This window comes from Haemaphysalis longicornis, unplaced genomic scaffold (genome assembly GCF_048455015.1).
Source record: "Haemaphysalis longicornis isolate Haplotype H1 unplaced genomic scaffold, Haemaphysalis longicornis Haplotype H1 scaffold_10, whole genome shotgun sequence".
Taxonomy (NCBI): Eukaryota; Metazoa; Arthropoda; class Arachnida; order Ixodida; family Ixodidae; genus Haemaphysalis; species Haemaphysalis longicornis.
Genome location: NW_027526204.1, coordinates 101,705,192 through 101,723,194, shown reverse-complemented (window position 1 = coordinate 101,723,194; position 18,003 = coordinate 101,705,192). Strand labels below are relative to the sequence as shown.

General features: G+C 47.5%; 1 protein-coding gene across 1 annotated transcript in view; it reads right to left on the bottom strand.

Moving 5' to 3' along the window:
* The window catches only part of LOC144159988 (uncharacterized), a 53,563-nt gene that overhangs the window by 12,044 nt on the left and 23,516 nt on the right, over positions 1-18,003 (bottom strand). The window contains exons 10-12 of the mRNA XM_077691615.1: positions 15,706-15,927; positions 4,912-5,240; positions 1,102-1,329 (exon numbers count right to left, since the gene is read on the bottom strand). Coding sequence (XP_077547741.1) covers positions 1,102-1,329; positions 4,912-5,240; positions 15,706-15,927 — 779 coding nt within the window. The remainder of the gene's footprint in view (positions 1-1,101; positions 1,330-4,911; positions 5,241-15,705; positions 15,928-18,003) is intronic.

Here is an 18,003-nt window from a genome sequence, read left to right as displayed (position 1 = left end):
TGTCAGTACTCCTTTAAGCAGGTGCATTAGCCCTTCTCACGCCCGATTCTTGGCCAGTCCCCCATGTGGGTATGTGCCATGTCAGCGGCCAGGCAGCGCGCACCCATCTCCCCCCGTTGCCAAGGAAGACGAGGAGATTCCTGGCCAATCCCCCACGTGGGTATGTGCTATGTCAGCGGCCAGGCTGCGCGCGCCCATCTACACGTGCGCGGACATCGCCGGTGGACGCAGGTTCAGGGTCGCTTAAGAAGTGCATTGCAGTTAAAACTGCCCTGACTGATTGCAGTGGCCAAAGTTCGGCCTGTTGGACTGGCTTTAGTGTACCCCAAAGGGGGTGGGGGCAATTGAAGTTCCCCAACACCACCGTGACCTGATCCTTGGGAGGGGAGCGGGGAAAATAGGGTTACAGAGAGGGTGTGGTTTGTTTGGGCGATGATAGTTCATTATTTTGATCGTAAGAGCCGAATTTGGATCTGGTTTAATGAGGATGCCATGGGCATAGAAATGTAGGGTTGTGTAGAAAGTGGGGTCTACTTTGGTGTAGATGAGGCTTTTTGTAATAAGGGTGATGAGATTGAGGGTGGTGCGATTGTCAGCAACGCCTGTGTGATAGGTATCGTAGTCAGGAATTTGGGGGAGGTAGAAAGCTTCTTGAAGAAGAATCAAGTCCGGCAGAGGCGTTTTTCATAAAAGCAGAGTTTTAAGAGAGGAGAGTTTGCGACGGAGACCTCGACAGTTCCACTGCCATATAATTGGAGGATGAGACAGCATTATAATTAATCTTCGGTGTCCGAGGTGAAGCTAACGTCTCGGGAGCATGGTGGAGGGGCCTGTTCTTCCTGGGTGGGGCGCGTTTTAGACGGAGCCGATGGTCAAGGCCCTCCTCGATGGTGGCGAGGTGGAGATCGAAATGCGAGAAAAGATTGACCATGAGGGCATAAAGCTCAGGGTTTGTCTGTGGAGCGGTGGGAGCGGTAGGGTAAGAGAGGTGGAAGGACCAGGCGGGGCGAGAGCGTTACGATAAGTGAGGGATGACGTGATTGGCGTGGCAGGAGGATGGGCACGGTTGGTAGGTGCCCCGACGGAAGGCTCCTGGCTCACCTACCCCTGTTGTGCTTGAGTATGGCCTGGCAGGTGAAGTCGAACATACTGGGATGAGGTGACGGGGCGATGAGATGATGGAGACCTGTTTTGGCGGTGGAACCGGGAGGCATGTCGCTGCTGGGACTGGGGCCGTTGTCGATGTCGGGATTGGGAGCGTTGTCGTTTTCGGGACGATAATCGGTGACGCCGGTCTTGACGATCTGAGCTGGTATTTCGAGGGCAGGTCTCTGGGAGCGCGAGAGACGCGCGGAATCTACACATTCAGCTCAGCGATCGTCGTAGTTGACCATGGAGCAAAAACACTTGGCGGAGCGGCGCCGATGACGGATCGCACGGGCGCATCGGGCCATGTGTCTCAAATACACGCGTACGACTAGTCGTGGTGACAGCCGTAACAATCAGTCGCATGCGATTCGCATGCACCAATCGTCCATTTGTCTCGCGCTTAACTACAAGGGTTGCCAAACGCGTGCTTATACTATATTGCTGACTGGGCCTATTGTGCGAGCAGTCGATGTCGCGAGCCATCTTCACTTCATACTGTAATTAATCAAGTGAGACTAGAGCCATAGTTTACTTATAAAAACTTTGGCCTTAATGGACGAGTAGAGTCTTTTGTAGAGAGTTTACGTGTTGTTTGGAAAAAATTTTATCCTCAGAGAATGTTCCTGGCGCCAACCCGTAATGCAAAGTGACCTAGTGGGCTGCCGTTACAAAGACGGAGGCAAAAATTGTTCTCAATCGTCTCCGCTAAACCTTTTATGGCTATCGCAGAACCATAAACCCCTAGGAGTTCTCGACGAATGTGCTCCTTTCACTTCTAATGTTTACGGAGACGTATATGATTGAACCATTATTATTTTGTAGTGTCTCTACAAGTGCGCTCCTCTCAAGTGGCGCTAGCTATTTCCTAAACACAGGTGGCTGTAATTAAAGCATGTTTTGTGAGCCTAGATCCGTGTGCCCAGCTAAGAATTGCTGCTAGTTTTAGACAAAACGATTGTTGAAACATTAAAACCGGCGCCAATGAATTGTTATTAAGAACTCCATGGAATTAGCCTATGCCCAGCTTAACTGACAATTCGTACGGCGTAGTTTTGCACTGTGATCTAAGCTGCTGGCCCCACTGACTTATGTTGAACAAATGTTGTCTTCGGAAAGCTGATGCAACGCGTGCATACCAGAAAAGCACATCTTATTACCTCAGTGAAGTAGTCTTCTGCCGAAAGCTTGCACCAGATTGTTGACACGTCCGAACTTATCAAAAATGCTTGTAAGCTGCCGATGTTTTCAATGCTACGAAAAAATGCTGACACATCGGAACTTCCAACAAATTCTGTAAGCTGGCGATTTCTCTTCTTGCCTATGCAGGCTGCTACAGAAATATTATTGGTAGAATTTGTTTGTGAGCAACCGTTCCCTTGTTCGCTCTCAAACTTCACACAAGTGGCGCATCTTGTGACGTATTTTATTTAACTCCAAGAACGGCTACGCAAATGCCCTGCTTATTTAACGGATGAACAATTTCGCTTATGCAGAAGCACGGTTGCAGCGGTAGAGTCCGCCCTGTCCTTCAAGGGCAACTTTCATCTACCATATCGGCAGTTGAGGGCGAATACAACCTGAAGTTCAAATTCGCCTTTATATTGCCGTTGGTATTTGCTTTTCCAGGCTGTCGCCTGCGTGGCCGTCACCCAACAGAATTTCCCGTAGTCGAAGATAGCACAATAATTCGAAAATGGCAATGGCTGTCACCAAACCAGTCGTCGTTGCAGAACTGCAGCGACGTCTGGCAGTGCAACTGGCCTACCCGTGGCGGACGTTCAACTGCTGAAATACGAAGTTGAAGGGTTTAGAGCGCAGAAGCGACACCTGGCACATAAGGTGTGCCGTAGTGATGACTCCGCATTAATTTTGGCCACCTGGGCACCTTTAAGCTGGTCAAAAATGTCGACACACGAGCGCTTCCGCTTCTTGCTCCATTTGAAGAGCTGCCACCACTGCCGGGATCCGAACCCGTGTCCTTGGGCTCAGAAGCACAACGGCGCAGCGAGTGGACAGCTGCGGGTGGTTGGTAAATTGCTTAGCGTCGGCAGACTCAGTTGAGCGCTCTTTTGCTGGGCATGCCATTCAGCAAGTGGCTGCGACTGCTCACACAGAGGGTGTTAGACTTTGAGCGTCTTTAAAACTTCGAGCAGCGTCGTGTTAGTTTGGCCGTCGAGCGTTACCAGAAAAAAATACCAAGATAAAAAACTGGCTCCAATCCACGCTGTGAAGGTGGTTTGACTGCGAAGTTGCAAACGCCACCAACGAAAATTAGCCTTGCGGCGTCAGTTGGATGCACAAACGTGGATCGACAAGGAGTGAAACCAGAGACTCTGCCAGCCGTTACCAGGGGTTCGCGGGAGAGGCGAGCTGAGCGCATCCGCGACGACTAAAAGAAAACCGAGAGGGGCATCTATCGTAGGGTGAGGAGCAGGGTGGCACACGCGGCCATGACGTCATCCCTCTCAGTTCCTCCCCCTCACTCTTGTTTTATGCGTCGCCGCCATGAAGCACCTTCACACTCCCCAGACGCTGTTGAGTTCGCCGCTAGTCCAAACACGTGAACGCGGTTATTATACAATATACGGTTTGCACTTCACATGAGGGATTGAATGAGAGCAGGTGGCAGACCCGCCGCTGTGCTCGTTGAGTACACTTTCTGTCTCCACGACTCTACGTCTGGCCGTAGCTTAGTCAGCAAAACGACGGGCTCTAACTCTTTCTATATTCGGGTCGAGGTTCAGTCCCTGGTTGTGCCACTAGTTTGTGTAGCCCGGGTTTAGCCAGTAGCCAGTTTGCTTGTGTGGCTAGTAGTAGCCTGTAAGTTTTCTGTTGACGCGCACACGAAAATTCCCTTGGCCCGGTAAAGGTATACTGCTTCGCTGTAGAAACCAGGAGCACGTAAGCTTGCGCCACGTGAGGAGCTCAAACAATACAAAGAAAAATACCGAGTGCACGTGAGCATGCGCCTCGTGAGGAGCGCCAGGCGTCGGCCCAGCGCTGACGGTGTGATCTTTCGCGTGCTGGTCTGTTCACCAGTTCACGTGTGTTCGCGCCTCAACTGGGAAGCACAGACGCCCAGTTCGCGTTACAGACGCAGAGTTCATGAAGCCGATGACCGCGGGGTCTAAGGCGTGCTAATGCGGTTCAGCCTTGCAGAGATGTGAAAGGCTGCAGAAAAAAATTATCCGGGCCTTCGAGTCACGGAGAACATTGTCGAAGAATCTTGAGGAACCACTAGCTCTGCTGTTTTACATCCTTGCACCACTAGGGCAAGCTGAACCCATTTGTTTAAAATTTTTCCCGCTACAACTAACAAAAAGAAATAATGAAAGAAAATAGATAGGAAAAAAATTCTCTCCCACTAAACCAAGAAAACAGCGGAATTTCAAAAAGATTTGCTTTGCTTACAAAACTGAGTCTTTCTGTTATTTCTGTTTTTGTTGTTTTTTCCGAAGGCGTCTCGTGCCACCCTCATGAGTTTGAAATCCCGGAACATATGTTTAAACCTTCGCACGAGTTAGACGAGAATGTATTCGCGTTTACTCTTCAGCTAGGAGGATGCCGTGCGCAGCTCAGTAGCTAGAAGTCTTGCGTTTGGAGGAAAGGTGCCAGTGGTCTTCGACGGATGAGCCGTTCTCGCCCCTTCCTCACTGCGTTTTCATTGCCCGACTATAAATCTGTTCTGACCAACCACAGCACAGAACGCCCAGCGCAAATATTAGCCTCCCAGAGCATGTATCACGTGACAGCTTTGCTTACCCGTCTTTGATAAAGTCAACCACGGCGGCCATGTCCAGGATAGGATCGAAGAGCTGTTTTTGCGCGCCGTCGGTCATGTAGTGGAATCCCTTCACGGACGCTTTTCGGACGAGTGAGCGCGTGTCGCAGCCACCCATGTATAGCGCGAAAGCGGTCAGCAATGGGTTCTCCGTTTCCTGGTCGTCGACGTGTCGCATCGCCTTATAGTACGCACTGCTGCCGTACCGGAAGAAGTAATCGAACGTGAAGTCCCATTGACCAGCGGGCATTGTCGTGTAGCCAGCTGCCACCGCCGCGGGAATGACGTACTCGTCGAAGAAGATCTTCACCTGCGCACGCCGTGAAACGCAGACTCTGCATACACAGAGGCCGCTGCTGTCTCGTGCAACAGGTGTAATGCTCCTACGAGGGAGTTGTATCAAGGGCATGGCCAAAGGTGGTGTGTTTTTGTGTCAGGACTACCCCCGACATCTTCTGAACGCGGCATGCCCCCTGCCCCTTCCTCTAGCCCTTTGTAATAATATTAAGTTTATTTCATATCGCTGTGTACTTGATGACAAGGTCCCGCAGTAAAAGCCTCAAAAGCTAAAAGAAAGCTCCAGTGAAAGCTCCGAAAACAGCTTGACTGAAGCTGCTGACCCCTAATTTGGCGAACAGCAAGGATTAAAAAAAGAAAGACAACGAAATGTACATAGCACCAATACCCAGGAACACTGGGTTACCATGTTAAGCCTTTTTACAACCTACTACGGATAAATAAAAGTAAAAGAAAAGAAAACAAAGATGCAGAGCGCTACAAAAATTAGGAATAAAAAGCTGCAATGGTTTATGTTTGCAAAAAAAAAAAAAAGACGACATATTCAAAGGAAGTGCACTTTTAAGGGCAGAAATCACGAACAAAAAGATAACATGAATAATGAAAGAACAAATGATAATAACTCTCTGTTTGTCAATCTTTCAGGGGGAGTTTTTTAGCTGCGAAGATTTTGAGCAGTTGCGGAAGCTTGTCTTCCAAGGTTTGCACGCCTAAAGTTGTTCTGTATGTTTGAACGTTCCATATATCTGCATTCCTTGTTCTGTTTATGTTTTCGCGGCTCTAGCGAAGCAATCTTACGAAGTAGAACTGTACTATATCTAATTTCACGCTTGAATTAATGACACAGACGATACTCATAATGTAGTTACTGGCACAATTTTGCGCTTTGAAAAAATTTCGGTTGATGTGTGCCATCGAGGAGGGTTTTCCATTACGCGTAAGACGCTCTTTTGTAGGACGTGAAATTTGTGTAGGTTTTCTTGTGTTGTGGTGCCCCACACTAAGTGACAGTAGTTTAGGCGAAAATAAAATAAAGGCTGATAGATTAGGATTGTCGCGTTCGGCGGCAGCACCTCACGTTTTCTGTAAACAATGCCTATTATCTGCGACAGTTTGCTACCAAATAGGTTTTATGGTCGTCCCAGGATAGTTTTTCATTTACCATAACGCCGAATGTTTTAATCGATGGCACTATTTCTAGGGGACTACGCTGAAAACATACCTCTCTTGTTAATGTGACTTCTCCGCTTTTGCTATAAAGATGTCTTTCGTTTTTGAGCTTTTTGTCTGTAATGCGTTCTTTCGTGCGCATTTATCAAGTTTTTCTAGGGCGTCATTTTCGTGTTCTGTCGATTCGCCTATACTATCTCCAGCTAGAAATATGCTCGTGTAGTCTGCGTAACACACCTTTTGCGAAGGGTATAGCACGCAAAATGTCATTGACAAACATGTTCAAAAGAAACGGGCCCAAAATGCTGCCTTGTGGGAAGCCACTGCAGTGAACAGGCCGTGTATCGGATAAGAATCCGTTTACAACTGCCTGCCTACGGAATTTAAGATATTTTACAAGTGGAGATGCATGTCCACTTAATCCGCAACGATCTAACTTGCGCAGCAATCGTTCATGGTTTATGATTTCCAAAGCCTTCGTAAAGTCGACATCGATGCCAATAACTATTTTGGTTTTGTCAAGCTCCATTAGAATGTGTTCTTTTTTTTTCCAGTAACGCAAGCTCTGTCGAACACTCTTTTCTGAAACTAAACTGCAAGTTGGTAATTAGGGACTGCTTAGATTTAAAGTTAACGAACCACCTATGAAACAGCTTTGAAAATATTGGTAGTATAGATATTGGCCTGTAATTTCCGAATTCATTTCTTTCACCCTTTTTCTAAGTTACTGATATACGCGCAAGTTGCCTACCACGAGGAAACAACGAATAAGTGAAACATTTGTTGAGATGGGCGTTATGCACGGCGAAATAACGTCAAAAATAAACTTAATTGGTTTGACTTGGAATTCATCAATGCCACAAGATGTCGTGTTGTTTAGCGTGTTGAATGTGCCCATCACCTGAGCTTCCTCAACCGGGCTAAGAAAGAGTAGCTTCAATCGAAGTAATGTTTCGGAGGTCACTGAACACTTTCGCTTCCCTAAAAACGCTTACAAAGCGGCGATTAAACGCATTAGCAAGTTCTGGCCGCACATAGCTTCCCCGTTCAGTGCGAGTGTGGAAAGTTCTTTTTCCCAACTTTGTTTCCCTAGAAGATCGTTTAGATTTTTCCACGTTAAATTAATGTGACCCTGGCACGCAACAAGCTGCTTTGCATAGCAATTTTCTGCTCTAGGTTTCTTAAGTTCCTTGTTCAGGTGATTAGGGAGATTCTTAAAGATACGCAAGTCATTCGCATCTTTAGCCTTCATAAACGCGTGATACAAAGAGTTTTTCAGCCAAATCTTAGAAAGCAGTTCTTGTGTGATCCATGGCTTCCGAGATTTCGGTAATTGTTCTTCACAACTTTGAATGGAAAACTTGCTTTGTATATTGGCTTCAAAACACTTATTAACTTTCCATAGGCTCTTTCATGATTATTTTCTTCCAGAATAAAATCCCAGTTTACTTGCGCTATATTTTGCCTATATATAAAGAAAGAGCATGTTCAGACATAGGTTGAAAAGAACGGGTGTTGCCAATATGTTTTCTGAACTCTTTTGTAAAACAAATATATCGGCAAGTTGTCACTAATATCACCGCTAATTACTCCAGATTGTACCCTGTTTGTAATAAACAAATGTAGTAACGTGGAAGAATTTTGCGTCATGCGCGTTGGTAAATCAATGACATTTGAAAACGCATTTGCCTGTAATAACGAGCCAAAATTTCTATTTCAAACATCATTACTTAACATATTATTGTTGATGTCCCCTCCACATACTAGGTCTAATCGCTTTTCGCGGGAGTATGATAGCAGAGATTCAAAGAAACTAATAAGGGCTGTGACTGAGGCCTGTTGTGGACCATAACACACTGCAAAAAGGGGTGCTTCCAGAACATACAGATAACACTTCGTAGTTGCACATGTATACTGTAAATAACGGTAGCAAGTCCGGTTCCCAAGCATTCTTAAACTGCAGGCAAACACTACCCCCGCGACCATTATCGTGGTTTATAAAAAATGGTTGGTACATAGGAAGACGGATAAGATCACAATCATTTTTCGACCAAGTTTCAGTTACCATAATTACATCCAAAGATGCATCTAACTGCAGCAAAAATTAAGTTAGGTGCATTTCTTTATTTCTGATTAACTGAGCGTTAAAAGGAACAGATTTGAAAGATTTTACGAAGGCCGGACTCCGCATTTTAGAAACCTCATTAGGATTAATGTAAGACTTATGGAAAACAGGTGCCATCTGGTGGAAGTTGGGTCGCCACCGTGTTTCGCTTGCTGCTTCAGCTGTCAGAATCGCGCGGGTTTCCATTGTTGCAACCTGAATTTTCTAGTAAACGATCTCATATTTAGAATACTTTAGACTAGGCATGAGCCAAGCGTACGTTTACCTAACACATCCAAAGCGGCCGTCCACTTTGGACCGAAGGGCACGGTACATCTCGGTACCGTCCGACCGAATCGCTCCGGTTTATGGCAGGGTTCTACGCATGCGCGGTGGCGTCCAGAGGGTAGACGTTACCATACCGGAACCAGTTTTCTGATTTGCTATAATTCTCTACTATTATCTGGTTTCACGTTACTCAGAGTGAACCAAACGCATTTCGTCGCATCGCCAGCGTCCCCGAAGCCCCACCGTTCGCCGCTACGGCTAATGCATATTTTCTGCTCGGGAAGAGCGCAGAAACTGCGGCTTCAGTAAGCATTGCATCTGTTTCACTATCCTGTAGGCCTGTATTACGCAATTTGGCGAAACCAGACCTACACCATAGCGGCAGTTGCCTTTCACCAGAGGCTGCAGCTTGGATGTTTTTCCGCACTCTTAATAATTCCTGCGCGAACGAATCCACACACTCTCATAAGATGAAAGTATGGCAACCAGCGGCTCAAAGCCGTTTCATTCATATCAGAAGTCAGCAACCATTCGAGGTGGAGGGCGAGTTGCATGACGGCGACGCGGAAGGACCGGACGCTAAATATGGGCGGGGTGGATAGAAGGTTTTTTTTAAGGCTGTTCCTAGCGTTCCGTCCAGACGGAACGATATACAAATGCTAAAGTTCCGTGCAGACGGAACGGAGCTCTGCGGGTTATTCTTCCGTCCAGACGGAATACAACTGTGAGCGTAGCGTTCCGTCCAGACGGAGCGGCGGGAAATTATATATTTCCCGCCGGCTCCGTCCAAACGAAAGCAAAACCGGCTGATTAGATCCCATGCTCACTCTTCCGATTTGGTGTAGAGGTTGTGCCTGGGATAGTGACGCTATTGCACCACGTTCGATTCCCCCCAATCATGCTTTGTTTTTTTATTTTTTGTGTGTGTGGTTGTGCCAGCGTTTAGTAACAGCTAACGTCGTGCCCACTTTACAGCAGTCGGTCTTGATTTTGCACTCAACCGGACCCTCCGCTGCTGCTCACTAGAGCCAAGACCCACGTATCCATCGCCAGAGTTCCGATCATCTGTAGTTCGTAATGGTAATTACTAATCAACGGTTATTCTGGCTAGTCAATGAGCGGAAGCGGTTCATTCGGCTGGGTAAATATCAAGAAAGACTGGTCGCGCTGCTCGTTGTGAAGCGGGCGTGGTCGAGCTTGGCGGTTCGTTTGACGGCCGATCATCCCATTGAGAGTGATTATAAACCAAATGTGACTCTGGTTAGTCAATGAGCGGGAGCGGTTTGACCGGTTGGGTAAAAATTAACAAAGGCGATCGCTAACCGCAGTTCCAGAAGCCACAGTGCTCAAAATCGCACCAGTCAGTTTGGACGCAAGTGGCGGCGCATCAGCGGAGGCGAAAAAAAAATCACCTGGCGTTCGGAGGAGACGTAAGGTTCTCAAATAGTGGGCGCTCCAAAGCTGCCCCCAAGAGGCGCTTGCGTTCTTTGCGTCGCTTTCGCAGTCAGCGCGGCTGCCAGTCAGCAGCGGCTCGTTTCCCAATCCACCCGATCAACTACGACAAAATCAGTGCTAAATTTGTCAATTCCGCGCGTCGTTCGCCAAAGCAAGCAATCATGGTGCGTTTTCAGCACTCGGAAACGATCGGCGCGCACGTCGGCCGTGCCTGCAAACATGCCGGCGCGCCTGCCCGCACGGCACTGAAAGCGGCTCGAACCGGCCCAGACCACGGCAGCAACAGCTAGTTTGTCGCCACTCTTCGAAATTATTCGCGGAAAAGAACTTCCACATGTGAGAAAGTGGATGTTTGTGTGGTGAAAAATTGTGCTATGGATTTTAATTCGCAGTTGTAGAGATAGCGGTGGTCAAATATCCACCGCGATGCTAAGCCTAAAGTCCCCAACACCGAGCAAACTCGAGAAAACCAAGCCGGTTGCGAGCTGTTGTGGAAACTCTCTCCAAAATCTCGCCGCGCGCGAGTGCGTTGTATTTGGGTCTGAAGCGACTGTTTTAACAATATTTCCTTTTGTCTACACTGCTTCCATATTGTTTTTTATTGTGAAGTTAAAAGTGTGTTAATTTATTTTTGTTGCGCTCACAACCAAGTGACCGCGGTCACCACACTTAAAATTTCGCGTATAACAGCCAAAACCGCAGTTTGAAAAAGCGCGGTTAAGGTTAAGTAACTGTGGTTAAAATTGCGTGCGGTTACTTCCGCCGAGTCTCCATACAAACACTAACTCCGTCAAACGGAACTCCGCTACCTCGACCACACCCGCTTCACAACAAGCAGCGAGAGCGGTCTTTCTTGATATTTACCCAGCCAAATGAACCGCTTCCGCTAATTCACTAGGCAGAATAAACGTTAATTGATTGATTGATTGATTGATTGATTGATTGTAGGGTTTAACGCGCCGACGCAACGCAGGCGATGAGGCGCGCCGTAGTGGAGGACTCCGGATTAATTTTGACCACCTGGGGATCTTTAACGTGCGCCGAAATCTCGTACACACGGGCGTTTTTGCTTTTCGCCTCCATCAGAAAAGCGGCCGCCGCGGCCGGAAATCGAACCCGCGACCTCGTGCTCAGCAGCGCAACGCCTTAGCCACTGAGCCACCGCGGCGGGTAATAAACGTTAATTAGCGATCACCATTACGAACTACAGATGATGGGAACTCTGGCGATGTATACGTCGGCCTTGACTCTAGTGATCGGTAGCGGAGCGGCCGGTTGAGTGCAAAATCAAGTCCGACTGCTCTCACCGCGTCAATTGTAAAGTGGGCACGAAGTTAGCTGTAACTAAACGCTGGCACAACCACGCAAAAAAGATAAAATAAAAAATAAAGCATGACCGGGGGGAATCGAACGTGGTACAATAACGTCTCTATCCGAGGCGCAACCTCTACACCAAATCAGAAGAGTGAGCATGGAGTCTAATAAGCCGGTTTTCCTTTCGTTTGGACGGAACTGTACAAATTTCACGCCGGCTCCGTCTGGACGGAACGCTATGCTCTCAGTTGTATTCCGTCTGGACGGAAGGATAATTCGCAGAGCTCCGCTCCGTCTGGACGGAACTTTAGCACTTGTATATCGTTCCGTCTGGACGGAACGCTAGCCACAGCCTTTTTTTTTAACTGGTGCAAAGGAAAGAAGTGAAGATGTTATGTCGGTGGGTGTGAAGATTAACGTCAAACTTGCCTCACCAAACCGCTCTTTAGGTTTGCTCAGGCGTAATCTGAAACAAGCCCCATCTCATGTAAAAAGACTTGCATACGTCACCCTTATTAGGCTAAAAATAGAATATGCCTCTGCAATCTGGGACCCTCATCAAGCATATCTCACAAATAACCTCGAGTCGTTACAGAACCATGCTGTTCGCTTCATCCTTTCGGATTATTCTACATTTTCTAGCGTCACAGCATTAAAACAGCGTGCTAAACTGGGGAAGGTTTGCGTTCGTCGAGCATATACTCGCCTGTTCCTTTTCCATAAAGTCTACTTCCACCCAACACTTCACAGCAATTTCTTTCAGCCTCCATCAGCCATTTTTCCACGCACGGATCATCCCAACAAATCTAAGCGCCCACTGTGTCACTCGGACTCGTGTGCACAGTCATTCCTGCCCCACACCATAACTGACTGGACCGTTTTACCCTCACATATAGCAACCCAACCGGACATAACTAAATTTCAAGAGTTGCTTCGCCGTTGCGATGATTTGAATTGCATTGTTCCTTGAAATGTGTTGTTGTGCACCCCCCGCTGTTCTCTTTTTTTATCATTCATCGCTTTTGTGTATTTAACTGCATTTAACATGTTCCATATAGAATCTTTTTATCATTTGTAAGTGCGTTCTTGCGCAAGCGCGATTTGTTTATGATATAATCATTTTTCCTAAAACACATTGCATTCCTGCCATATTTTGTAGTGCTTAAATTTTCTTTTTTTGTTCTTTTCTATATTTCTTCATTTTTTATTGCAACGAAGTTTCCTTGTTTCGTTCTTCTCCATCTTTCTTTCCCGTCTTTTTCTATTTTTATAATACTGCTTTCAACATGCGTATTTTCAGTGAGTGTATGCCACCTCGCCCCCCTTCCCCCCTATGTAATACCCTTCATTGAGGGCCTTTAAGAGTTCTGTGAATTAAAAAAAAATAAATGCCAACTGGAAGCGATCTTGCTTTGTTGCTGTCTAACCCATTTGAGGTTAGAAATGCCATGCAAGCCTTTCGCTTCTGACTTCTTACCGGGGGCAGCATAATAGTTTCCCCTGTGCGGCCTCCAAGCCCCAGATTGCAACCCGAGGTATGCATGGTTTCTGTGCACATAGAAATAGAAAAAAAAATGCCGTATGAAACTTGAGAACAGGGGTTTGGCGATGGGCATCCGTGAGAACAGCGCTTTAAGAAGCTTTGTGGGCCATTTTTTGGGACTGTGTAGTCTCTGAAGGTTGGCACACAATGTGTACGCGTCTGATAAGTGCTCATTCTCAGCGACACTTCAAAAAAAATGCCGTTCCACTCCTTTTGAAAGCTGTCGGAAGTGCAGAGCAGTGATTCGCTATAATGGGCTGCTGCGCAGTTATCCACTCACTGCTACCACCAAATGCAATTCCAATTTACCTCCTTACCAGTGCTCGCGCGCCCCCGGCCTGAAACTGCTCCTGCGAGAGTTCTGTTCATTTTGTGCTTGCTTTTCCTCCCCCACGCACCGACCTTGCACTGCCACTTTTTTTTGTTTACTACCGTAAAAACCAACCCAACGAGCGTTCCTCGCGCGGGCGCGGCCGGTTAATTGCGTATATTTTGCCTCAAATGCACCTACAATTTTCTTTGTGCTAAACAACGGGGAGATGCATGACAAGCGTCAGCGGTTCAAGAGTTTCGAATGCTTACGACTGTTTAAACAGCTTGGCTTTCGTAGCCTCTGGGTTACGCCGCGACGATTGCCGCAACGACAGAACGCCGTGTGGGGCTCTACTTGGGTCCAGCGAGGGAGCTACGACGACAAGGCGAGCCCCTAAAGTCATCATCATCATCATCACCAGCCTATCTACACCCACTGCAGGGCAAAGGCCTCTCCCATTATTCTCCAATTGCCTCGGTCCTGTGCCAACTGTGACCAATTTATCCCCGCAAACTTCTTTATCTCATCTGCCCATCTAACTTTCTGCCGCCCCCTGCAGCGCTTGCCTTCTCTAGGGATCCACTCTGTTACCCTTAATGACCAGCGGTTATCTTGCCTTCGCATTACATGTCCTGCCCACGTCCATTTCTTCTTCTTAATTTCTACTAATATGTCTTTAACACCAGTTTGCTCCCTGACCCACTCCGCTCTCTTCCTGTCCCTTAATGTTACACCTATCATTTTCCGCTCCATTGCCCGCTGAGTCGTTCTCAATTTAAGTTGAACCCTCTTAGTGAGCCTCCAAGTTTCTGCCCCGTGGGTGAGTACCGGTAAGATGCAGCTGTCATACACTTTCTTCTTCAGCGACAATGGTAGGCTGCTATTCATTATCTGAGAATGTCTGCCATATGCACCCCACCCCATTCTGATCCTTCTAATTATCTCTGCCTCATGGTTTGGATCTGGGGTCACAACTTGGCCTAAGTAGATATATTCGCTTACCACTTCCACTGCCTCGCCACCTATGTCAAACCGCTGTGCTGTCCCGAGGTTATTGATCATTACTTTATTTTCTGCATATTAATTTTCAGTCCCACGGTTCTACTCTGTTCGCCCAGTGCGGAAAGCATGCTTTGCAATTCGTCCCCCGAGCTACTTAGCAAGGCAACGTCATCAGCAAATCTGAGGTTACTCAGGTATTCTCCATTAACCCTTACTCCCACCTGTTCCCAAACCAACGTTCTGAATACTTCTTGTAAACATGCTGTGAATAGCATTGGAGAGATTGTGTCTCCTTGTCTGACACCCTTGCTTATAGGTATTTTACTGCTCTCCCTATGGAGGATGATCGTAGCTGTAGACCCATTGTAGATATCCTCTAGTATTCTTACATAATGCTCATCTACCCCCTGGTTCCGTAATGCCTGAATGACTGCTAGGGTTTCGACCGAGTCAAATGCTTTCTCATAATCTATGAAGGCTATATATAGGGGTTCAGTATACTCAGCGCACTTCTCTATCACCTGATTGATCGTTTGAATATGGTCCATTGTTGAATAACCTTTACGGAACCCTGCTTGTTCTTTAGGTTGACTGAAATCTAAGGTTGCAGAAATTCGGTTAGCGATTACCTTGGTAAATACCTTGTAGACGACTGACAGTAAGCTGATCGGCCGGTAATTTTTCAAGTCCTTCATGTCGCCTTTCTTATGAATTAGGATGATGTTCGCGTTCTTCCAAGATTCCGGTACCATTGCGGTCATTAGGCATTGCGTATACAGGTTTGCCAGTTTTTCAAGGACAATTTCTCCGCCATCCTTCAAGAGGTCTGCTGTTATCTGATCCTCACCAGGTGCTTTGCCCCCTTTCATTTCTTTCAAAGCCTTCCTTACTTCTTCGGTCGTTACTGGTGTTTACTGGTGTTACTGGGGGGCACCAGTAACGGCCCCTAAAGTGCTCTGCACTTAATTGCGCAATTCACCCTTAAAGCTGCTCCGGCGCTCGCCGATGCGGCCCGGTCCATTGAAAGCCATGGGGAGAAACTCGTCCGAAAATGCCAGCAATTTCGAGTGACGTCACATCGTCCAACAAGTCTGCGCCCAGGCCGCCGCTCTTTAGACCGTGCATGCACTGCTTCAGCTATTTTTCGTAATGTATAGAATATTCATTAGAAGATTGTGATGAATTGGTTGTCACTGTTATTGGGACGAAACTGTTTTTATGAACCAAACCTTATTTGATCTTTGCGACCGGTTTAAGATATTTCTACGAATGAATCTGGCCTCTATTACCTGGTTGGTGTCGACGCCAGCAATGACCTCAGGTATTTGAAGAGTCAGTCCCTTTGAAAACTGTTGTAGATCTGCCAAGCTAGGTGCAAAGCGAAACTTCAGCCTTGCAGCCGCTTGCAGCAGCACCTCCAGAGAAGAGTTCCTTAAGCAACGTAGTGAAGGTTTGCCCCAGTCGATGCAGTTGGTAGCATTGGCCAGGTCCTTTGTAGGGTCCAGCTCGCCCTGAGTAGAATAATGTGGCAGTGTGAAGATATAAAATTATATTGTGTCTTGAGTACCAAAAAATGGCAGCATCTCCACTCCGTGGATCATGGCGAGGGTGCGGAGTACAGGGACTCGAAATGACATCCAAGTTGCGCCCCGAGTGACATCCGATTTGCGCCCCAACTTTGATTCGATTTGAGCACCTTGATTCCGTATAATGAAACTGCAACTGCGGCTCAAGTCGAGTTTCGCTTGATTTTCGCTTGATGGTGGTGTGCGCGCTGATGGACGCGGACGGACATTGGGAGGTCCTAAGGTGCTCCGCACAGTTACAGGCATTGGAGTAAGCCGGTTGACTTTCGGGTTGGAGTAAGCCGGTTGACTTACTAACTCAAGGTCGTAGCCCAATGGGTAAGACGACTGACACTAACTCTTTCTGATCTACCAGACACACTCGAATCCTGTGTGTGTGTGTGTGTGTGTGTGTGTGTGTGTGTGTGTCTGTGTGTGCGTGTGCGTGTGCGTGTGCGTGTGCGTGTGCGTGCGCGTGCGTGCGTGCGTGCGTGCGTGCGTGCGCGTGTGCGTGCGCGTGTGCGTGTGCGTGTGCGTGTGCGTGTGCGTGTGCGTGTGCGTGTGTGTGTGTGTGTGTGTGTGTGTGTGTGTGTGTGTGTGTGTGTGTGTGTGTGTGTGTGTGTGTGTTATTTTTTGCGATTTTAAATGCTATGCGCACGGACTCGAACCTAATATAAGAGTATGGTAGTACACAAAATGCAGTTACTATCGTTACAAAGGCTTCGACGGCGGTCTTTCAGCCGGAGAGAAAATGAAATGGGAAGCGATCGTGGTTACACGGGCTTTCTCGTCATCTCTGGGGCCTCAAATAAATAAATACTCGTAGTGTCGCGCAGAGAGGGACACAAGCTTTAAAACATAGGGTCTCTTTTATTTGACTGTCCAGAGCAGTTTTGTGCAGCTTTTGGGCATTCCAAAGCGGCATTGGCAACAAATTCTAGGGTATAAAAATTCAGCCGCTATCGCAATTGAGATGCGAAGACTGGGAATCAGTGGAGCTGGTGGTCTTCACTAACTTTAACTTGGCTTATCTTTGGTCTGTCTGGTTCTTAAGAGAAAAATGGTTTGAGACTGAAGCTTCCTCCATACAAGCTGGGTTAAGTAAAAGCCCAAAATCCGCCCTCCTGAAGTCTTCAAACTGAATTCCGAGTCCAAATTAAATTCCAAAGTCAACGCCTGCGCTGCGATCACAAAGTAAAGGCTGAGCACCTAGAGTGCGACGATAGCGCGTTATCGGATGGACGCCGGCTTTATAATACGAGGGACCCATTTTCGATTCCGACCACGGGATGCGTTCTTGTCTTTCCAGTGGCGAGGTCATGTTATTGCGTCCCGGTGCTGCCAACATAGCACCCCTCGGCATTTGGGGTCGCCCAGGGGTTAGCTTGACGGTTTAACGGTGTAAGCCTCCCGGGAATCCCAATTGTTTTCCGGGTTTGGCAGGTCTTGGGAATCACACCGGATGCGATTCTGGGGATCTTCCCGTCCCCGTATTCTTAGAGGCGCGCACTCCCGACACCTGCTCTTGGGCCTCGTGCGTCCTCGCTCTTATTCTCAGATTTTTTGGCCCGTCATTTTTGCCCTCTCCACTTGGCCGGCAGAATTTCCTCTCAACAATCCGCACAGACAGAAGAAAGTTTGAACAGCTGCTGCGCTGTGAAAAAATCATTCTTCCCGCCGTCTAACCAGGACAATAGTGGAACGCCGAGCTTCCTTATGACTCATTGTTCGCTTGTCGTACGAGTTCGGACTGAATTTCGACCACGTTGAAATTCCGTCCAAACTCATACGACAATCCAAATTCATCTGCTTCGTGTGCCTCCGCTGGACATCATCATTGTTTTGTAAAACCTATTATGCAAAGTCCACATTGCTGCAGTGCGTTTTAACGACGGGACGGTAGCCGTCAGTGAGACAAAGAAAAGCTTCGTTTAAACACACCTGAAGTTGCGTAGTGATTCCTACAGCACCCGCGTTCGGGAACCTCGCATGTCCCGGTTTAATTTTCATTATCGTTTTACT